Source organism: Patagioenas fasciata, chromosome 3, assembly GCF_037038585.1.
Source record: "Patagioenas fasciata isolate bPatFas1 chromosome 3, bPatFas1.hap1, whole genome shotgun sequence".
Taxonomy (NCBI): domain Eukaryota; kingdom Metazoa; phylum Chordata; class Aves; order Columbiformes; family Columbidae; genus Patagioenas; species Patagioenas fasciata.
This window is the reverse complement of record NC_092522.1, coordinates 72624736-72645814: the sequence shown is the minus strand read 5'-3', so window position 1 is coordinate 72645814 and position 21079 is coordinate 72624736. Positions and strand designations below refer to the sequence as shown.

The following is a 21079-nucleotide window of genomic DNA, read 5'->3' as shown; positions in this document are numbered from 1 at the left end:
ATATCACAGAATAATAACGGTGACACAGATTTAAAAAGACATTCCATGTCAAATGTGAAGAAATTATACAATAACAGGTTTGTAAGGCAACTCCAAACCAGGTTGTCCAAAGGGAGGGGAAAGTTGGGAGATAAAAATACACTTTCCCTTTAGAAAACAGGTTTTAAGCACTTCTATATAATCAAATTTAACACGGTTCAAAAGCAATAAAAGATTTAACATATAACAAAACCAGTAAATGTCCTTTATTTTTTTTTATTTCAGAGAAACACAAAACAATGGTAAATGAAGTTAATAAACAAAACAGTACATGACGGCACATTACATACCATTTTCTTTTATAACCTCAGGGCAAATTAAGAATGAAAGTAATCCAGCGTATTTCATTTAAATCTCATGTAGGGCAATCCAAGTCATATTACTTTTTTTTTTTTCCTCTTTTTTTTTTTTTTTAACACAGCAACAAAATATCATTGTAGGTGATATGACTAAATGTTCTTGTTGCTATTTTTATTCTCTGTTTTATCACAGTCATAAGCCACAATATAAATTAAGTCTGATCAGCATTTTATTTTGTATTCACATAAGATTTGATGCAAACGAGAGAATATATATTGTTTGAAATTTGTAGTCTGTTAGTCACTGCTTATTTTCTTCCATGTAATTCTCAATATGCTTCTACTGACAATAGCAAAAATTTGCAAGCCATTCTTTTGATAATTTAGCACCTCCAAATTCACACAACTGTGGTAAAGGATTAAACAGTCTAAATGATAATGTTTTTTCTTTTTTTGTCTGTTGTTTTTTTTAATATAACTTGATCTGTTCAGTTTCAGACCTCTTCAAATTTATTTATTTTACATTAACTATTTCCTGACATTGATTTATTCTCAGTACTTTCCTAAATCACAGAAGAAGAAATGACAGTACAACTACGATTTTTTTATTATTATTACATAGCAAAAATAAAATCCACAAAAAGAGCACTGAAACCATTATGAAGATGAACCATTTCTTTTGTTAAGTATGATGACTAAATGGCAAAAGAACCTTTTTCCAGTAGTCAAAAACCACTTGGGAGAAGACTGATGGCTAAGAATGCACATAATATCTCATCTGGTACACAAGGCAGAGCAAAAAAAGACAAACCACAAGCAAATAAAATCAGGTAGAAAGGACAGTGGTAGGATAAATGACAAAACATACAAGATCTAACATGTGTAGCCTCTGCTGAGGCAATCAAATGAAATTTTCATCTACATGAAAAAATCCATTTAAAAATGCCATCACTGAAGTACAGATATTTGATTAAAAGTAATATTCTATTGCTTTACTTTCCAAAGTCATAAATTTACAGACTAGAGCACAAAAATAAAAAATCCCACATTTTACAGTGTGTATATATGTGAGTGTGCTTGAATATGGCTGTGGATTTCTTCTTCTTTGTTTATATTAAACTGTGTTTGGAACAGAAGAATTGGATCAGATCCCTCAGCTCAATATCCTCTCTATAAAGAGTGCATGCTTCTGAAAACATATGAAACCTTGACAGATATAACACAATGAAATCAAAGCATATCTTTTTGAGATACATTTAAAAATTCTGGTTTTAAAGCCGAAGATAGAATTTCTAACCTAAACGTTGCTGAAAATTGGAAGATATGCTTTGGTATGAGGTCTGGTACCCAAAAAGGAATAATCGCAGGCAACAGCAGAAGCTGGGGACTGAGCAGTTAGCAAGCAGCTTTGGAGACAAGGACTTGGTGGTCCTTGGTGGACAACAGGTTGAAAAGGTGACAGCAACATGCCCTTGAAAACCAACAGCATTGTGGGCTGTGTGAGGAAGAGTGGTGCCAGAACGTCATGCAAGGGAGGTGAACCCCTCTAGCACTACTGGTGAGGTCATACTTGAGTGTTGAGTTCAGTTCTGGGCTCTCCAGCAAAATACATAGATGCACTGGAGCAGGTACAGCAAAAGGTCACAAAGATGATTAAGGGCCTTGGGCCATTTGACATAAGGAAAGAAGCTGAGAGAGCTGGGACTGCTCTGCCAAGAGAAAGCTCAAAGGAGATGCTATCAATGTGCAGAAATACTGACAAGAGGGTTTGAAGATGCAGCCAGACTCTTCTCAGTGGTACCCAGTGAAAGGACAAGACACAATGGGCATGTATTGAAACAGGATATTCCATTTCAAGATGTAATGGTGGTGAAACAGCGAACAGGTTATCCAGAGATGCTGCAGAATCACCAGCCTTGAGGACGTTATAAACTAGATTGGACACAGAGTAATGCTCTCTAGTAGAATGCACTTTGAGCAGAGCAGTTGCACTACACAATCTTGAATCTCCCTTTCACTTCCAACTCTATAATTCTGTGAAAACTTGTAGTAAGATATGCCATGTTCCCAGGAAAAAACTGCAATACAGATAAAATAGGTTACCTGAAGGCAATCTTTTACAGAACAGCAATTTTAAAGAAATTCAGAAAAATCAAAATACATATCATAGTTGTGAAAATATGGTAGCAATAAGTAATCTGGCTTCTGAATTCTGCATTTCCTGTACTATGTCATCCCTGTCTTTCTTGGAGGGTGTTCCCTCGATTCCCCCCATTCAACTATAATTTCACAACTAACATTTCACTGTAAAAATTTCTAGTCTGAAAGAAGGCATGCTAACTAGTATTTGAGTATCTGTGTAAACTGACCAACTCACTGGTTTGGTAAGTAGAATCATAATGACTTCTTTAATTACAGCAAAATACAGGGTCCTTCATGGGATATAAAACAGCTGCAAAATAATTCTAGCTGCTAGAAAAGCCCTGTTAATTTTATGTTGCCTCTCTAAGTTTTTTCACTTGAAAATAATATAATTAAACCACCTATGAATTTCTCCGAGTTGCTAAAAACACCCATTATGAGGATAGCTTATTATCATATTTCTCAGTATTTTTTCTGTCAGTTCCTTCTAAAAACACAAAATAATATGATGCTCCCTGTTGCTAAGCAGCGCTTGCATTGATAGCCAAAACACACGTACATTATCAATACTATTCTAGTCATAAATCCAAAACATAACATCATGTGAGCTGCTATGAAAAAAATGAACTCAATCCCAGCCAGTACATCATCCTAGCAAAAGAAGATGCAATGTCACGCAATAAGCAAAAGTCCAGCCACCCTAGGGAAAAAAGAAACTGGTGCATCCAAAGTAAAATAACCTGCAATCTCGGAAACAGATGTGTGCAGGCAGCATGCAACAGCTAACCAAACCTGGAATGCTTGCATCTATGCTGTCCATAAGGTGTTCCAGTGATGTGACCTCGAAATGGTGGACTAAATTGGTCTTTGCTACCAGGTTTTCTTCTGGCTTGCAGTTACTTCCTTCTATAGATACAGGCATGGATGATTCAGACCAGTGCACAATCTAGAACATGACACTTGTAGAGAGCTCAGCTATGGTACAAAGTAAGGTCTTTCCTTCTCTCCCAGGATTCAATATTAAAAACATAAGTGGGGGAAAAAAAAAAAACAGACAAAAACACACATACACACACAAAAAAACCCCACAAAACAACCACACAAAAAAGCTAAACAAAACCAAAAACAAAAGAGCAACAACAACAAAACACACACACACAAAAAAAAAAAAAAAAAAAACACCAAAAAAAAAACCCAGAACCTTCTTGCAGCAGCAGGACCTCCTTCCTTCTTGCTATATGAATACGTATACTAACAGCGAAACCCAAAGCAGAATTTTTGTTAAATAATTCCAGTGTTGTCAGGATGGGGTACAGCCTCAAAATAGTTAACATCAGAGCCTTATATTACCAATTTGATTTATTCTTTATTATGCTTTGAGTAACAGCCTGAGCTCCAATGAAATCACTGATCCAAACAGCAAGTGGGAATTACTATCAAGCATGCCACACAAAGCAGATGAAGGCAAATGGTTAGCAGAAAAAAAACCCGTAAGAAGCCAAAAGCTACCTAGTCAGCATTAGAACACGGGGCATTTGGAAGCTTCAGCTACACAAAGCCTTGCACACTGCCCTTGCAGACAGAGCAAAGGGCATTAGTAATGAGCAAAGAGAACACACCTCTGCATGGGGTCTTTCTAAAGAACCAAAGCTTTTGATTGTCTCACTGAAGGCAATGCTCATAGCGGTTTTAAAAAAAATGAGATCTTCTGGATATGGAGTATTTATCGATACCCTGCGTTACACCTCTGGTGCCTGGGGAACTCAAAGCTACTACCTCAGGGTACTCATGTTTCTCCCAGTAAGAAAACTTGGAGACCAATTTATTCCTTACGATCTTTTCCACATGAAAAGATTTAAAAAAAAAAGCACCTAGTGCACTTCACCCAATGTACTTACAAATCACACGTAACATGATTGCTAATGGTAAAAGTTTCCCGAGCTAAACAAAAATGCTTTTCATGAGCATCACTTGCCAGCCTAGAGGACTCAGAAGTGAAGCTGATTTTAAATTGCAGGAAGCAAAGTGTTTTAATTCCCCTCAGTGAAAAAAAAAAAAAAGAGTGACACAATCATATCACAGAATCTGCTGCTACTACTTCACTAGTTATAAATTGTTTTAAATTAATAAACCTAACAAAATTCTATTAACATATAAACTAACAAAAAATGAATTAATTAATGTATAACTACATCACATGGAAGCCTGACAACATAATGCCGTTGCATATCCCCATCACTATGAATGTAGACTCCGTCCTCTTTTACTTTTGAATTATTAAACAAGGTTCAAAGTTTTACAGCACATGGGCACCCGCCAGTGATCGGTACTGCAGAAGTCTTTTCCCTCACACACATCCAGCATGAACATTTGGAGGGAAAACATTCATTTCTAAAGAATCGTATATAATTTACCAACCATAAAACACATTTAAAATAATAGAAAATGGGTCTTTAATTATTAACTCCGTCAATTCTCCTTATTTAGTTGAAAAGTGTTTGGTAGAAAATAACTAGAAGACTACATAGTCTTTCATGCTTCCATCATAAGAAGTCAAATCTGGTAGATTTGGAGGAAGAAATAAATACTGTCATGCTCAATTTCTCCCCTCTCTCACCATTGTCCTCCTTCCCCTTGAGAGGAGGAACTCTGCGAATACGGCTTTCTTCCCTTCACAAAGACATAAGGATGGCATGAGAAGGGCTTCTTCAGCACATCCAGCCAATAGGACCATAAATGTTGTTGCACGATGTACCAGGCAGTCTTTCAAATGTTAGTGATCAAAAAGAGTCATCACTGGCATTATACAATGGTGTTTATGGGCCATAACAGTGTGTTTAAAACAAAGATTGGAAAAGCAAGAAATACAGCCTTGTTGTCAGCTCTACACAGTAGATGGAAAAGAGAACATGCAACTTTATAAAAGAGCCGCTTTTTTTAACGAGGAAACTGATTTAAAAAAGAAAAAAAAAGTTTTAAATTTAAAAAAAAAAACTTGCTTCAATTTAGAATGAAGGAGATTTTAAAGAATTATATATTAACATTTTCAAAAAGTTTCTGCTGCTCATAATGCTTTTTAATAAAGAGAAAAAGAGGATAAATCTATATATCATGCTGACCTAAGGAAAAAGGATGATCATGATTCTTAATTTCTACCTTTAGAAAACAAGAGAATTAATGCACCTTCCATTGTGTTGCAATCATTAAAATCAAACATTCTCTTAATTAACATTACACGTAATGTAAGTACAATTAAGGGAACAAACTATTTCATATGCTGAAGCTACCTCATTATTAAAATGCAATTATATATAAGAGGGTGTGTTTACAATGCAGATCAAAACGGAATGGAAAAGAATGCATGGGTGTTTATTATCTGTATTTCCTAAACCCACAAAGCTGTTTCTTGCCTTCAGTTTCTTCATCTCCCAACTCCTGCAGGATTTAAGTTATTCTCCTGGATTTCACTGGAGTGCACTAGACGAAATTTTTACTAATACTGCTTTGAGGTAAATTTCAAGCCACTGATTGATTTTGATGTCAATATTGTATAAGCCATTTAAATTCTTTCCTAAATCTTTCTCTTACTAGTTTGTAGGCCAACAGAAATACATACAGTGCATTTTTATCATCTTCTGCACCCTTTAGTAAGTAAGAAAATGAGTATTATAAGAAAAAAACATATTCACCATGATATTTTATCTGACAAAATAATGTGACTTAACAATGTCAAAATATTTACTATTCCAATCTGAAAATAGAGAGCCAACATTCTTTTTTCAGCTGTCGCAGGCTCTGCAGCTCTGCAATCCTGAGGCTGATATTGATGAACATATGACTTAGACTAGTATTTACATTTTTCTATAATTCCACAGAAGCATAAATGCATTTAGAAGATTCACACATAGCACTACCATAAATACTCCTTCAACCTTACCTTACACAGGCCTAAAATACAGTTCAAATTACGATTCTACAAAATAGGTTATCTTCAGATATCTCTAATGCTAAGCAAGTACATCATGTCTTTAAAGTTAAACAGTCCCGATTTCCACATTTGAAGGAATAGTATTTTACTCATAGAGTTCACAGGTATTTTCCTGAAGAAAACCAAACTTTGGAACAGAGTGCTGTCCTTGTTGCTGGACACCCGCTAGGCATGAGGTGTTTCAGTGAACAAGCGTGGGGCTGACAAAGGTTCTTCTGATTCGGAAAGTACATATGAAAGACCTTTTGATTTCACTATATTTAGGAGTTTTGTCGACTTATGGCCAGAATAAGCCAACAGAGGGAAAAATGGAAGAAAAAAAAAATTTGATAGTGGCTCATGTAGAGGGAGGGAAGGAGGAAAGGAGGGAGGTTTTTTCCCTCTTTGAAGTATTCAGATACCTATTACTGCCATATTGTCATATATGCACAAAAAAACAAACAAACAAAACCCCACATTTTTCCAGGAACAGTATGTGTTATAAAATGTTACAAAAGTCTTTACTTGGTTAAATGAGGGGAATTTTTTCAAAGCTGCCTATTAGACCAACTCCAATCCCCTCCTACTAGCCACAGTCTATGCCCACTCCCAGTACCCCTGTTTCTCCTGTTTTTCACATAAGCTACCTCTGAGTTTCTTTGGATTTATTTTGGAGTTTTGATACTTTTTAGCTATGAGGAGTTGGTTATTAAGGTAAAACTTTGGTATTTTGCCACACTTTAATACAGCTAACAACACAGTGTCACAGACATTCAAAGAAAACTCAGCTTCTGAATAGACAGAATAGCAATATGCAAATGCCTGAATAACGCTTTAGGCAGAGGCTTTGAAAATATATAGAATATGCATATATTCTCTTGGCAGGCTGTAAAAACTCACAACTCATGGATGTGCTGAAATATTAGACAAGCTGCCTTGATGCCATATAATTCATCAGTCTGAAAGAAGACATATGTAACTGCTGTTTACTTAGTTCCTTTGTTATTAATAATATAAGTTACAGAGATTCAAAGAGCTTGGCCTTGAAAGGGAGAAGGTTAGCATCTCCAAAGCCACACCTTTATGAAAACTGATCTTTTCACATTCAAAAACTTATAAGATCAATAAGTACACCTGTATCAGAGAAATAAAGCTGACAACTATATTAAGAGAATTCGCTATATTTAATATGTTAAAAATTTATGACTGATTATTGCTGCCAATTCCCTTTTTATAGGATTTTTGCCCTGGCAGCAATTTAAATTCAGAATTTTCTAAAACAGAAAGACAGTTTCTGTGCATCCAGATTTTCAGGCTGTACAGAAGAGCAGCTGATCCAGACTTCAGTGTTCTTTTATCAACCAATATTGGCTGATTGAGAGAATTCCTGCTTCTGAATAAGTATAAATCTGCTTTGAAGTTGAAAGTTGAACTAACAGTTTGAAAAATCTTTCTATACACAAGTTAGAAACTGTTTATTTACTTTCACTTTCCTATTCTTATCTCCAATTTCTTGCCTGATACTTACTAGTAATAACAACAATAATTTGTTTCTGTTTTTGTTTTTTAAATGAGTTGCAAAGGACCTTCAAGTGAATAAATCTCATCCTAGAAGTACACAATAGCTGCAATTAAAGGCATTCCAGATCAGCATCTGTGAAACTACTGAAGAAGAATCCTAGGCCAAGATACTTCCAAGTTGAGAATTAAAAAAAAAAAAAAAAATTCACACTAGGCTATAGCTCACTGTGGAACTGAGTATTTTACCTTGATCACACAGGAACTAGTCAGTACGAATGCACTCTAGGGAGCATTCCTTATAGACTGAGAGATATTGGCTATGCAAATCCATAACTAGCTTCCCTATGTTTTCCCTTTGATTTCTACTGCATGCACACTGCTTTGCAGAACAGGCAAGCTTGAAAAGGAAAGCTGACAGCTGAGCCTCCACAGGACTGTCCTTGAAAATTGTAGTTCAGAATTCATACTTACTCAAAATGAAAACATTCATCCACCAGAAAATGCAATGTTAACCTTAAAAACAAACAGATAAACCTGTGCTTTTTGGATTAGACAGACTGTAGAAATACCTATATATTTTAAGTTTCCTATATAGTTACACAGCTAGTAACCAAAATAATTTTAAGTCACTGAAGCACAGTATACACATGAAGAAAAATGTAGTTCTGAATTGCAGAAGTTGCTTAACATTCAAGTAAGCAAATTTGTAACTCCTTTGAATTATAAAAGTGCGTTACAGGCCCTCAGAGTATAACCTATAAGTTAAACAGATCTGAAGTTCAACTCTGGGTGAGCCACTCATACAATGATACCTGACCAAATAACAAAATATATTGCTGTGTAAATCCGTGAATGACTAAAGAACGTCAGTTTGGCTGCACTACTGGTATTATGTTTAGCAGAAAGAAATGTTTCTAGACAAATGTTTCACTAAAATCATCCAGTCACACAACTGTTCATTTTTTCAGTGTTGCAGTTATCATAAATATTTAAATATTTGATTTGTACATAGTAGCAAAGAGAAAAGTAGAACTTTTGCTCTTTCTAATTAATTTTATACATTTTCAGATCCGTTAAGCATCTGACAGTTTTTGACCTAACTACTGCTGAATTTTGTATTCTGGATGGAATTTCATTAAGGTGATAATTAGACAAACACATTTAAAAAAAAAAATAAGTACAGGGAGACTATATACATATTTAACTGATATAAACATGGTAAAAAATACTTTGTTTCTCTTAGTATTTTGGTACAATTTTTCATTTATGCACTACAATGGATCTATAACATGCTCTTTTCAATCAACTAGGCAAAATAACAACATGGAATTTCTATCACTGCTCATTGTATTAAAATATATCCATTTACAGGTAATAAGATTAGATTCATTGCTATTCTCATTTTGTAGGCCATTTTTCATTTAATCTTCTTATGTTAAAAAAAAGAGAAATTTCACCTTCACGCGTAATAAAAACCAAATAATGTTATCTTATCAGAAGCAACACATCCAAGCATGTTATATCCTATTTAGTTATGTGACCAGAGAATATAAAATGAGCATCTTACCTCAGACCAAAGATATGTGATTGTTCATAATTGAATAAGGAATGAATTTTAGCTTCTGAATTCAAAATTATAAGCCTGTCAATGATATCCTGCCAAAGGAAGACAAGTGTAAAAATCTCATGTATGGTTTTATATTTTTTGCACGTAATAGTTTCATAGGGATGTTTACTATAAAATGAAACCTTAATTACTAAAACACACATTGAAATTTCTGTAAGAAGGGGTGCTTTCCACCATAAAAGCTCATAGCAAGAACAAACCATACAGAAGGTTAGGGAAGAAAAATAGTTAAAAAAATAAATAAACCACTAAACATACAAAAAATTCTAGCATATCAAGTATCCTAGTTCTTGTTTAGTTTGAAACCACAACAAAAGTGTTCAACAGTTTTTTTGTATGTTTGAAAGGTGTATACATCTATTTTGATTAAAAGAACAGCAAACCCTTCAGTATAATACCCTTTCTAACACTGGTTACTACTACACGCTTCAAAACATGCCATTTATTCTCAGTGTAACCAGGCTTGGCTTGGGTGTCGAGGCTTACATCTTTCATCCTACAGCATCTCATGTTACAGACCATGACCTGTGGCTGCTTTCTACTTCTACCACAAATCCAACCTAATTATCTTCCCCTCTAGTTCACTGCACATCCAAATCACTTCTGAAGAAACAGTTTCATTAAAAGACTAAGAAATCTGTAAAAACATTCATTGACGTTATTGTCTTAGAGACAGATTGTTGTGCTATGGTCAGAAGAAACAAACTACAAAGTCCTTCAGGCTTTAATTAATCTGGATTAGACTTTTATTTTCCCTATGTTTAAGAAGTATAGTCTCAGAGACAGTAGAATGAGTTATTATTGAACTGGTTAGATCAATGGGTTGTTTCAATATGATAATAGAGAATAGTCAGGATCCATACTTTCATGAAATCAACCAAAGCTCTGGTTTTTAACAAAGACCACAGGTAAAACTCCCAGCAGGAGGAAAAAACAAACAAACAAACAAGAACTTGTCAAAGTAAACAGCCTTCATAAAATTCATTCTTATCTAAAACACAGTGAAACCGTACTTCCCCTATTAGAGCTTTTGGGGCAGTAAGGGAGAGGGCTATGAAGAATGCACTTTTTCCACATAGTATGTTTACAATAAAACTCACAATAAAACAATTCATCTCTGACCTCTTGGCCGTTCATAAAATTGGTAATGCAAGCAATTGATTTGTTTGGGGTTTAAGGTTTTTTAGATATTTGCACATGTAAAGAGTTAAATGCCAAGGGACATTTCTCTAGCAACAACCTCCTCCTCTCATCCTTACATCAAAGCTTGGAGCCTGCAAAAGAGGAGAAAGCACAGGCACAGAGAAAGGACTACTGAGAAAGCAGACTAAGCTCTGACTTGGAATATTAGGATGGAAGATAATGAACAAGGTCCAATGCAAGGTCTGATCAGATAAACATGCAGGTAAATCTGCACTGCTTAACGACAGAGCATAGCTTAAATATTGCAGGTAGGATGCCATCTACTTTTAATTTCACCTGCTTAAACATGTCTTTCAAAGCTACAGATCTTTAGCTTTCTGCAATCACTGCCCAAAGACATGTTTATAACAAATCTACATGTCTGTGTAAACCCAGAAGGTTTTCTGAGTACTTAGACTCAGCTGATACATGTTAAATTAACATTAGATGAACTGTTTCCCTTCTGTTAACTATCTTGGCCCCTCAGCTCAAGAAGGACAGGGAACTGCTGGAGAGGGTCCAGCGCAGGACAAGGAAGATGATTAAGGAAGTGGAGCATCTCCTTATGAGGAAAGGCTGAGGGAGCTGGGGCTCTTTAGCTTGGAGAAGAGGAGACTGAGGGGTGACTTCATTAATGTTTATAAATATATAAAGGGTGAGTGTCGCGAGGATGAAGCCAGGCTCTTCTCGGTGACAACCAATGGTTAGACAAGGGGCAATGGGTTCAAACTGGAACACAAGGGGTTCCACTTAAATTTGAGAAGAAACTTCTTCTCAGTGAGTGTAACAAACACTGGAACAGGCTGCCCAGGGGGGTTGTCGAGTCTCCTTCTCTGGAGACATTCAAAATCCACCTGGACACATTCCTGTGTAACCTCATCTAGGTGCTCCTGCTCCGGCAGAGGGATTGGACTAGATGATCTTTCGAGGTCCCTTCCAATTCCTAACACTCTGTGATTCTGTGATGCTGTGAAATGGTAATACTATTTTTCTTAGGACTTCAATAGGCCTTAATCAGTAGCTTTCCAATTAGTAATTTTTTCTGCATGTAAATCATCTGTGCTATTAAGAAAGTCTGAAGTTTTGATGTGTTTGGTTGTTCTTTTGTTTGTTGGTTTTGGTTTTTTTTTAATTTTTGTTAAATCCACAGATAATGTCATAGAGCAATGTTATATAAAATATGAGTATAGAGGTTTTCCAGCATCTTCCAGCATGTAACTGTATGCACATACAGAAGCGTTTCTGTATGTCACTTTTTTTCCACAGAAAAACAGAATCGTAATAAGTCAGAAAAGCTGATCACTAAAGTAGGCATCAAATTTCATATTATCTTTACGATTTCAAAATGAATATTTAGGTTAACATGAAGTGATATGTGTATATACTGCCCTCATGCTGTATATAATACAAAATGCAGAAAATTTCAAAAACTTTCAGTGAGAAGAAAAAAATTATTATTACACTAACATTTTCTCAGAAAAAAAAATGTCTTCACAGAAGTATTTAGTTCTCATTCAAAGTAAAAACTATACTTACAATAACATCTGTAGGTACTTCTCGGAGTGAATACATTTGTTTATTTGGTATATCTTGTTCACTCAGGAGCTCAAAAACTGCCTGGTAAGTGAGCAAGTTTATCAGAGACAGAAAAGACTAGAAAAAAAAAAAAAAAAGAAAAAAAAAGGGAGGGGAGGGACAAAAGAGTATGTTAATCAGTTCAGTAAAACCAAACAGATGTTAACAATTATTTGCCATTTACTTTAAGTTTGTTCTTATCCTTCTTTGCAGGCTGAACTCGACAGAACTAGAGCTGCCCAAAACAAGACTGTAAACGCTGGCAGGTGTCCATATAACTTAAAAGTCCAGTAGCATCTGTGAAATTATGTATTATCTATCAAACTGTACAAGTAATTTTGAAAATCATAATATTTTCATTATCACGTATTTCTAAAATCTAAAGACACAACATACTGTAAAACATGTTACTCTGCCTTATCTTACTACAGTAACCAGAGATATGAACTGATGGCCAGTATTTCAAGACTTTCACTTTTGTCATTATTGTTATTTATTATTTCATATTTACTTCAACAGATGCTTGGTACTGTGATCTGCCATGCAACACAAGAATCCTTTAAATCAGTCATCATTTGACTAGTGCATTACAGTAATTTTGCTTCACGTGCCAAGAAGCAATAGTCTCAATAAAAATTCACAGAAATATATGTATCATCCTATCTGAAATACAGCAATGTTTTTTCCACACCAATACAGAAGATAAGTAACTTCTCACCTTCTGACAACTCCGGTCAATAGGGTCAACTGGAGTAGATTTAGGTTGGGTTATCCTCACATCATCTTTTCCACACTCCAAAAGAGCCCATAGTTCAGTTACAAGTGCCTTTATAAAGCCTAAACCAAATTTTTGTTCTAATCATGAGAATGCCAAGAACACCAGAAAAACAATTTTCATATTAAACAAACATTGAATACCACAATTCTAACTCAGATTCTCAAAACTCTTTACATTGTGGACTAAAATTTCACAAGACAGACTGCCTGAGGTTGCTCTCCCTGCTATTTTCAGTCCTTTAGTCAAAACACCTTTACTCAGCAGTCTGCTTCTATTCAATTTAAGATCTACAGCAACAGTTTGCAGACTATTATACTAAAGTAGGATGACATTTCTATATCTTCCACATAAATGAGCTGCTGACCTTCTTTAACAAGTTAGCTGCTACAGATCGAGGCCTAGCTAATACTGGCTGTGTGGTTTTAAAAATACAGATCTACTACAATTCATTAATAAATTAAAACATACCACAATGAAAGGCTAAGGACTGAAAAAAATCTTTTTAAGAGAAGCACTAGTAGCTGAATTTAAAATGCTAAATATTAAAATTGAAGAAGGATAACCATCTAACTCTGAAATCTTCAAATGTAAGTTATAGGCCTAATGCAAACTTTACATACATTACACAACCTCCTCTCAGGGTTGAAAAACAATACTGATTATTTTTCGTCGACCATTTGTTTTAAACACCAAAGGCCATGAGAAGCAACTTGGCAGAGAACCTTAAACAGGACATACGGGCTGCTCCTCAAGCAGATCTGCACTCTGCTTTCTGAAAGATCCCAGAGGCATAAAAAACAAGCAAATAACAATCAGTTTCCTTGACTGGCAGAATTTGCCTGCCTTTCTGACAGTCTTTCAGTTGAGTCCTTTTAATTACACACCAGTCACTTCTAGATTCTCAGAGAGGATACTTTCAACTTTTGTACCTCATGGACTTCCTTATCAACTTAAGACAGTAGCTTTAGTTAATTGATAAGATTCTAGTTTTAACATAACTGCTACCTAGACAGCTGCGTAGTATGGCAACAGCTGAGTTATCTGAGAATCAATCTGAAGGGGCTCTGGTGGTATGGGTTGACATATGAGAAGAACTATCGGTTCAGACAATCTCAGTTCCATCTCACTATTGTATAAAAGTGCCAATGACATTTAGGCATTTGCAGTTTCTCACTATGAGTAGTCAGTAACTGTGAAAAAGTACATATAAACTGCAGAAATCAACAGTTATTAATTCTGATCTGTAGATCAATAAGAAGCACTAGCAAATCATTAGCAACTAATTTTTTAACAGATATAAATGTCTTCACGCACATAGAAGAAAATTCTGAAAATCCAAAGCAATGAAGTAAAGATTTCACATAGCTTAAGGAAAACAAACAAACAAACAACAGACCTGCATCAAAGATAAGTGGATGACTTAAAAACTGGAATTTCCACCATGAAGAAATCAATAGACATTTAAGTAGTCCTTGTTAATACTGTGTTATTATTCCACTCAGTTGATATTTCTTAGCCTCTTTCTGTCTTTTTCTAATATGCAAGACTACAACATGTAACTATTCATAACAACATAATTCTTCAATTTACCTGAACTCTGTAGAGCTACTGCACCTGTCGGTGTTGTTGCCATTTGTGTAACAATCACTCTATTACCAAACTCTTCATATTCATCTGCCTGTTGGTAACAAATACAAAAGCACAGTGTTAGTTATTCAGAGGGCCTGAAACTCTCTAATGATCTCTTAAATATTGATCTTTCCTACACTTGTTTACAGAATTTAATCCACAGTATGTAGAGTTGAACAGTTCATAGATATTATCCTCTACAGACTCACCAGAGTCAAATTTCAAACCAAACATCTTTATCAAATTTATTTTTCAAAATTTAAGTGCAAAGTATTATGGTTGAGACACGTAACATCAGCAAAAAATAAAAATTATAGTATTTATTATTATTATTATTTTTGCACACACTCAGTAGGATGTCTGTAACATTATGTTTTTTTTTCCTAAAATGCATATTATCTGATTTTTGGTTACATTTCAAGTATTGTCTAGGATCTGGATTTCAACATCACCTACCAATGTGGTCTAGAAAAATATTCACTTAGAATTTTTTAAAAATTATTTTTCCTAGTGTTTCAAACTTTACAGTTAAAGGTCAGAAAAACTAAGTATATGCCTGACATTCTGAAGATGAGCAACATCTGATAAACTTAAATCAGTGTGGCACCAATATCAAACATGGTGAGCTACATTTTGAATTCTTTTTTTGCAAAAATTTAGTGACAAAATGGTTTCTGAACTTATTTTCTTATTATTTGATTTCTATATTTTATTATGATCATTACGAGAAACAAAAACTTCACAGACTCTGTAATGCTTACCTGGAGTTTTTTTGATAAACTGCTGAACATAAAGCTCACACAGTCATTCAAGGCACCCGTACTATGAAGCAGAAATAGTCCTTTGGGTGTGGCAGAAAAATTTAGCAAGGCATCTAACAAAGTCTCTTCCCATAACAAACTGCAAGAGTAGTAAAATAATAATTAAAAAATATATGTAAAAAAGCATGGGGAAAAAAAGAAGAACAACAACACTTCATTCATTGGACTCTGTTTTTACTCTGTGTGTTTATGTGAGTTTAAGAAAGTTTTGGGAAAGTATTAGACTGTAATATGTAATATGTATTAGACTGTATTTTGTACAAACAATCAAACTCATCCTAACAAAACTAAGGTTAGGTAGGAACCTGGGACAGGAAGATGATGTTATGGGGAATCCAAAAGATCTGAACCATTCTGAAATGTACTTATGACATGCTACCTGACTCTAGACAAGTCTTACGGTATTGATGTGACAGTTACAAACTGGCAAAGCAGACAGTGAATTTCTCACTAATATGAAAATACTATGAGAAACTAATAAAAACTCACATTTGAGGAGACAAGAGACTCCTACTAGAATTTAGCACAGATTTATGAAAATTAGGCATTGTATATACACAATAGCTTCATGTACTAACAGCAGTATACAGAAAATATTTTCTACAGACATGGCAGAAAGAACAGCAATTGCAAGAATCAAGTACGATGATACCCTCTGCCCCACAAAATATTCTATGCCCTAAAAAGCGAAGCAACTGCATCACCTTTCACTAGGTACAAACCCTGCAGGTATCACTAGACTCTTGTGATTCTGTTTCTCTAAAAGTATTTGCTTACTGGATTCTCATCTCTAGTTCTCATTTCCCATTTTTGACTCTTCTCATCAGCAAGCAGCATGCAGGTTTTTTTGTAGCAGTCAACCATTACTCCAAACTTCAATCACTTATCCTGCAAAATCCCTGCCCCCTCATGTTCAGAAGCAAAAATTTCACCCAGAAATATATCAGCATGTCTTGTTCCACAGTTAAATAAAAAAATCTAGATGAGGAAATCACAGCTTATGTCAATGGTAGTGATTAGTAACAGCTGCCTCAGTCAGAGCTCGGCATCCCTACATTTCTTTTTACCACTAGATTTGAACTGCTCTAACCAGCTCACATGCCACCAACACAGACTAGAGTAATAACTGTTGAGGCATCTTTGCAAATGATACACTAAATCTATGGTAAAGTATAAACAAGAATCTACTGAACTAACTAGATTCTGTGCTACCACCAACATCACTCTGAATTTTCAGGCTCTCAAATATTTGTATATTTCTCATCTGAATGCACACAAACTTTTATAAAGGGACATGAAGTTTTAGTATAAAAGGAAGGATGCCTTTCACTTAGTACGTATCAGGCTTTCAGCCAGAATGCTGGCAATCTCATTACATAATATTTTGAAGGCACAGATACCATTCAGCAGAACCACTTTTTAATTTAATACCATATCAAAGCCATCAGATAAACTCTGACAGATACTTGGTTTTATGCTTTCTAATTCACATTTTCCTCAAACCAATTTCTGTAGTCAGAAAGAATCAACTATAAGTCAATTTTACACAAACTCGACACGACTCTGTAAGGCAAGAAAGTCCTGAAAGGTCAAGAACAATTTGTAACTGTACCGAGACCTATGCTAGGATGATTCCACTCCCTCTACCTACCACTATGCTTCTGGCAAAAAGACACAGGATTACAAAATGCCTCAACTGTGGCTAAAGTAGTAGCATGTGCTAATACTTGTGCATGTGCATAAATTAACCACCAACTTACGTGTTTTTTGACTCCAGGTTTATTGATGAAGTCGACTCCATGCCAGTTACAGGAGTGGGTACTCTTTCTGAAAGCGAACTTGCCTGTGAAATAATAAATAAATACATAAATAAATCCTTAGTGTTTATTTACACCATTTTTAAACTCCTGATCTTGCTCATTCTCTTGTTATCTATTAAAAAACAAACAAACCAACAAGTGACCAGGTTGCATTCTATCGTTTGGCACAGAATCCTCTATTCCTCTACAGCTTCTATTCCAGAAAAGCTTATCTTTTATTTCTTCTTTGGGTATAAACCATTTTAAAGCTAGTACATTTAAAAATATATTTATTAGAATTCTTATAATAAAAACCTATTTCTTTTTACTTTTTGACTAGAGACTCCCAAAGCAAAAATTGATATTAAAAACAAACAAAAAATCAGAAAGGAACTCTTTACTCCACTTCTGTCACAGGTAACGGACATAACAGCTTCTGGACTCAACAACTCAACACCAAATTCATTAAGTACTCCTACCAATTTTTATTTTACTTATTTATAAAGTATACATATTATCTCTATTGGCATGGATATAATTAGAGCTACAAACATAGACAAATACATTTGCATATTTTTATATTTGATGGAGTTCCTAGTTTAAATTATATTTGAAAATAATTAACATGAAAAACACTGTATATTAAAGATGAATGATTTAAGTTATTTTATGTTTCTTGGGATAAAAACCAAATTGCACTATTCAAATTAAAGTGAGCAGTAATTAATTTACTCTCTTATAAAGGTGATTTAATAAATCCATGAAATATTCCTCTATTAAACTACTTAGTTGTCCTGGTTCTGTTAAGTTTGCCTTTTATTATTATCTGTACATATTCTATCCCATAATTCCTGCAGAATCTGCCAATTAAAAAATGGTTTCTCCACCAGTCTTAAAAATCCAAGAGACATGTAAAATAGGAGGAAATAAATTACCAGTCTCACTACTTCTTGAATGGAGTCCAAAGTCCATCATTTTTGCTACACTATAAATTGTAAAATACTTTATATATTGCAGATGTTTAAAAATTTAACAATGACAACAAGCAATTTAAAAAGTAATCAACATCACAGCATTGAAAATGTGAATTTCCTATATTAACTTGTCAATTCCTAAAGTCCTGAATATGTTGATTGCTCTTCAGTCTCAATTGACCTCCAGAGTGATGTAAGAAAATGTCATTTTGTCAGTTAAATGTTTCATGATTTAAGTTCAACACATTGCACCTACTTATCTTGTATGTATCAAAACAATTTGTCTAAATGTTCTGTACCATAATAAAGGATTTTAATGTGCAAAGAAGTCTATTTTTGCATGTGGAAATGCTGTGGTGCTTTGGAGCAAATAACTGGAAATGCCAATCAAAAGCACGTAATACCCTGCCTGTGATAAACATTAAACAGAATAAAAGGTTAATTCTAGGAGGACTGACACAATGAGAAAGCACAAAAAGACAAATTATTGAGTTATGTAAATCACAGCAAGTTTCAAGTTAAATAAACTCCTTAACTCTCAATAAAATCCTCAAGTTCTCAAAGCAAAGAACACAAGTTTCAAAACCAACATTATTTGATAAGAAACAGAGTTTACTGTGATATTATTATGATTGTAAGTAATAATATATTTTATTTTCAATCAAAATGTATGCTTTCACAATAATATTCATGTATGAAAGCTGTGAGAAATACCCACAAGCTGGTGATTTCAGTATCTCTTCTATTCATGTTCTATCTTCCTGATATTTTCTGCCTCAGTTTACATCGTGACTCTATTTTTTAAATTTCTAATCATCATATAAGCATACAGCATCTGACAGGAAGAATAGCTGCTCCGTTCTCTTTCCCTTGCATTCAAGTCCCTCTTCCCCTTCCTCATCTCCAAAAAAACCTCTTTTCTTAGCCAATTTTTTCTTCCAGCTTGGTTGATCCTCCTCTAAGAAAATATTTTACAATCACTGGAGAAAGAAAAAGAGATGGTTCAATTTTTCAGTATAAAGTGAAATAACACAGCTAAATTTTAGTGTTCCACTACGAGTTCTAATACCTGTAGGTTAAATATGCTTTCAATTTAGTTGGAAGCCAAAGCTGAAGCTTTATATGCTACTCTTACATAAATACTAGCCATGTTATTTTAATGATTCAAATGTTTGTTTGTATTTTACTTTATGGTGAACTTTCTGAAAACTGCTCTTGCAAGACCTGCTGTAATTTTTCCATCTTAACTAAATTTTTTAATACATAAAAATTTTCACACTGCATATGGCTACCAGAACAACAAAAAGTTTAGTGAATACATCTTGTTCAGTAAATTTATAACAGAAACCAGAATACACACAACTGTTACACCCAAGCTCATCCATGCAGAAAAAGCATCAGACTAGGGATCAAACTGAAGTTGAAGTACAGACTCTACACTTCTTAAGATATCCAAGTACACAGCTAAGACAGTAACTCCTTCCTGGCACTTTTTGTTATGGTCTCTTGAGAACATTACAATGGCATCTAACTATTTAGATCAAGTATTTGGAACCTTCTTTTTTTCCTCCATATTTCCCACTGAAACAAACTAGTTTAACCTAAAAATTACTAAGACCACATCTCCGGAGTTTCTCTTTTCAAAATATCCCAAACCAAGTGTGAAGACAAGACCTGTGGTGGACACTGGCTGTCATGACGTCAGGTGACCTCTAGCATCAAGGAAAACGAAAAATAGGTCTACTGATGCAACTTGAGAGCTCCTGGTTTAATCTTAAGGCACGAAAGACTCAAACTAAGCTGCTGCTAGGTTCGCATACAGAAGGAAAATTTGAAAAAACAGAATTTCATTTTTAGAACAGTTCCAAGCATTATCTCACTACTTAAATATAAGTAACCTGAAGCAAATAATAACTATTACATAAGATGAACTTCTTCCAGTAAGATTTTTTCCCAGTCTTCCCAATACAAAACAAGACTTACCTTTTTCCAGGCCTCTGTGATAGATTCATGCAAGCCATAAGGAATTAACATCTGCAGGCCTTCACAAGTGCTGTACATCTGACGACATACAAAAATGAAAGCTCCTTTAACAACTGGCAAAAGCTCGGATCCAGATAAATGAGAAATGTCGTCATGAAGAAGTTTCTTTGTAAACTGAACAATTATATGAACAGCTGTAGGGCTAGAAATAAAATAACACTTTTAAAATTCTGGTTTGTAGTCATCAATAAGCCTTGAAACAAATCCTCTGACTAAACTTATTTAATTTTTTCTAGTGGAAAAGAAAACTATGGAAAGAAACTATGACCCACTACGGAGGGCCCAACTAAATTATAACTTGTAACACCAGTCAGAAGAAAAAAAAATGTACAGCAAATGATGTTACTTTGGCTACAGTCTACATAAAGCAAAAATGTATCAGTGTCTTCCATCCAGCCCACATGGCCATGAACTGCAGAGACTGTGTTTTAGGGGAGTCCACTTAGCAAGAGTAACAAGACAAACATTCTAGCTTCTGTTTAATCAGCGTTAAGGATATCACTACAAGGCAAAATTTGTCTTTGTTCTTCCTTTTTCCTATCTGAGAGCTCCTTCTGAAGACTTGTAGGTTTGTGATGAAGAAGAACAACTCTTTCTCCAACCCCCCTTAAAACACATGCAACTTCTGAAATTACTCCACTTAGAAGACATGCTTTCCAAACATTTTCATGACCTACAGCTTA

General features: G+C 34.7%; 1 protein-coding gene across 8 annotated transcripts in view; it reads right to left on the bottom strand.

Moving 5' to 3' along the window:
• Positions 1-21079, bottom strand: part of TBC1D32 (TBC1 domain family member 32) — an 80082-nt gene that overhangs the window by 36505 nt on the left and 22498 nt on the right. For all 8 annotated transcript variants that reach the window (XR_011738403.1, XM_065834808.2, XM_071806594.1 and 5 more), the window contains 7 exons: positions 20337-20538; positions 17341-17423; positions 15521-15659; positions 14721-14808; positions 13071-13189; positions 12314-12430; positions 9536-9624 (listed from right to left, as the gene is read on the bottom strand). Coding sequence is in view for 7 of the 8 variants with exons in the window: in XM_065834808.2 (XP_065690880.2) it covers positions 9536-9624; positions 12314-12430; positions 13071-13189; positions 14721-14808; positions 15521-15659; positions 17341-17423; positions 20337-20538 (837 nt within the window). In the remaining variant the exon portion in view is untranslated. The remainder of the gene's footprint in view (positions 1-9535; positions 9625-12313; positions 12431-13070; positions 13190-14720; positions 14809-15520; positions 15660-17340; positions 17424-20336; positions 20539-21079) is intronic.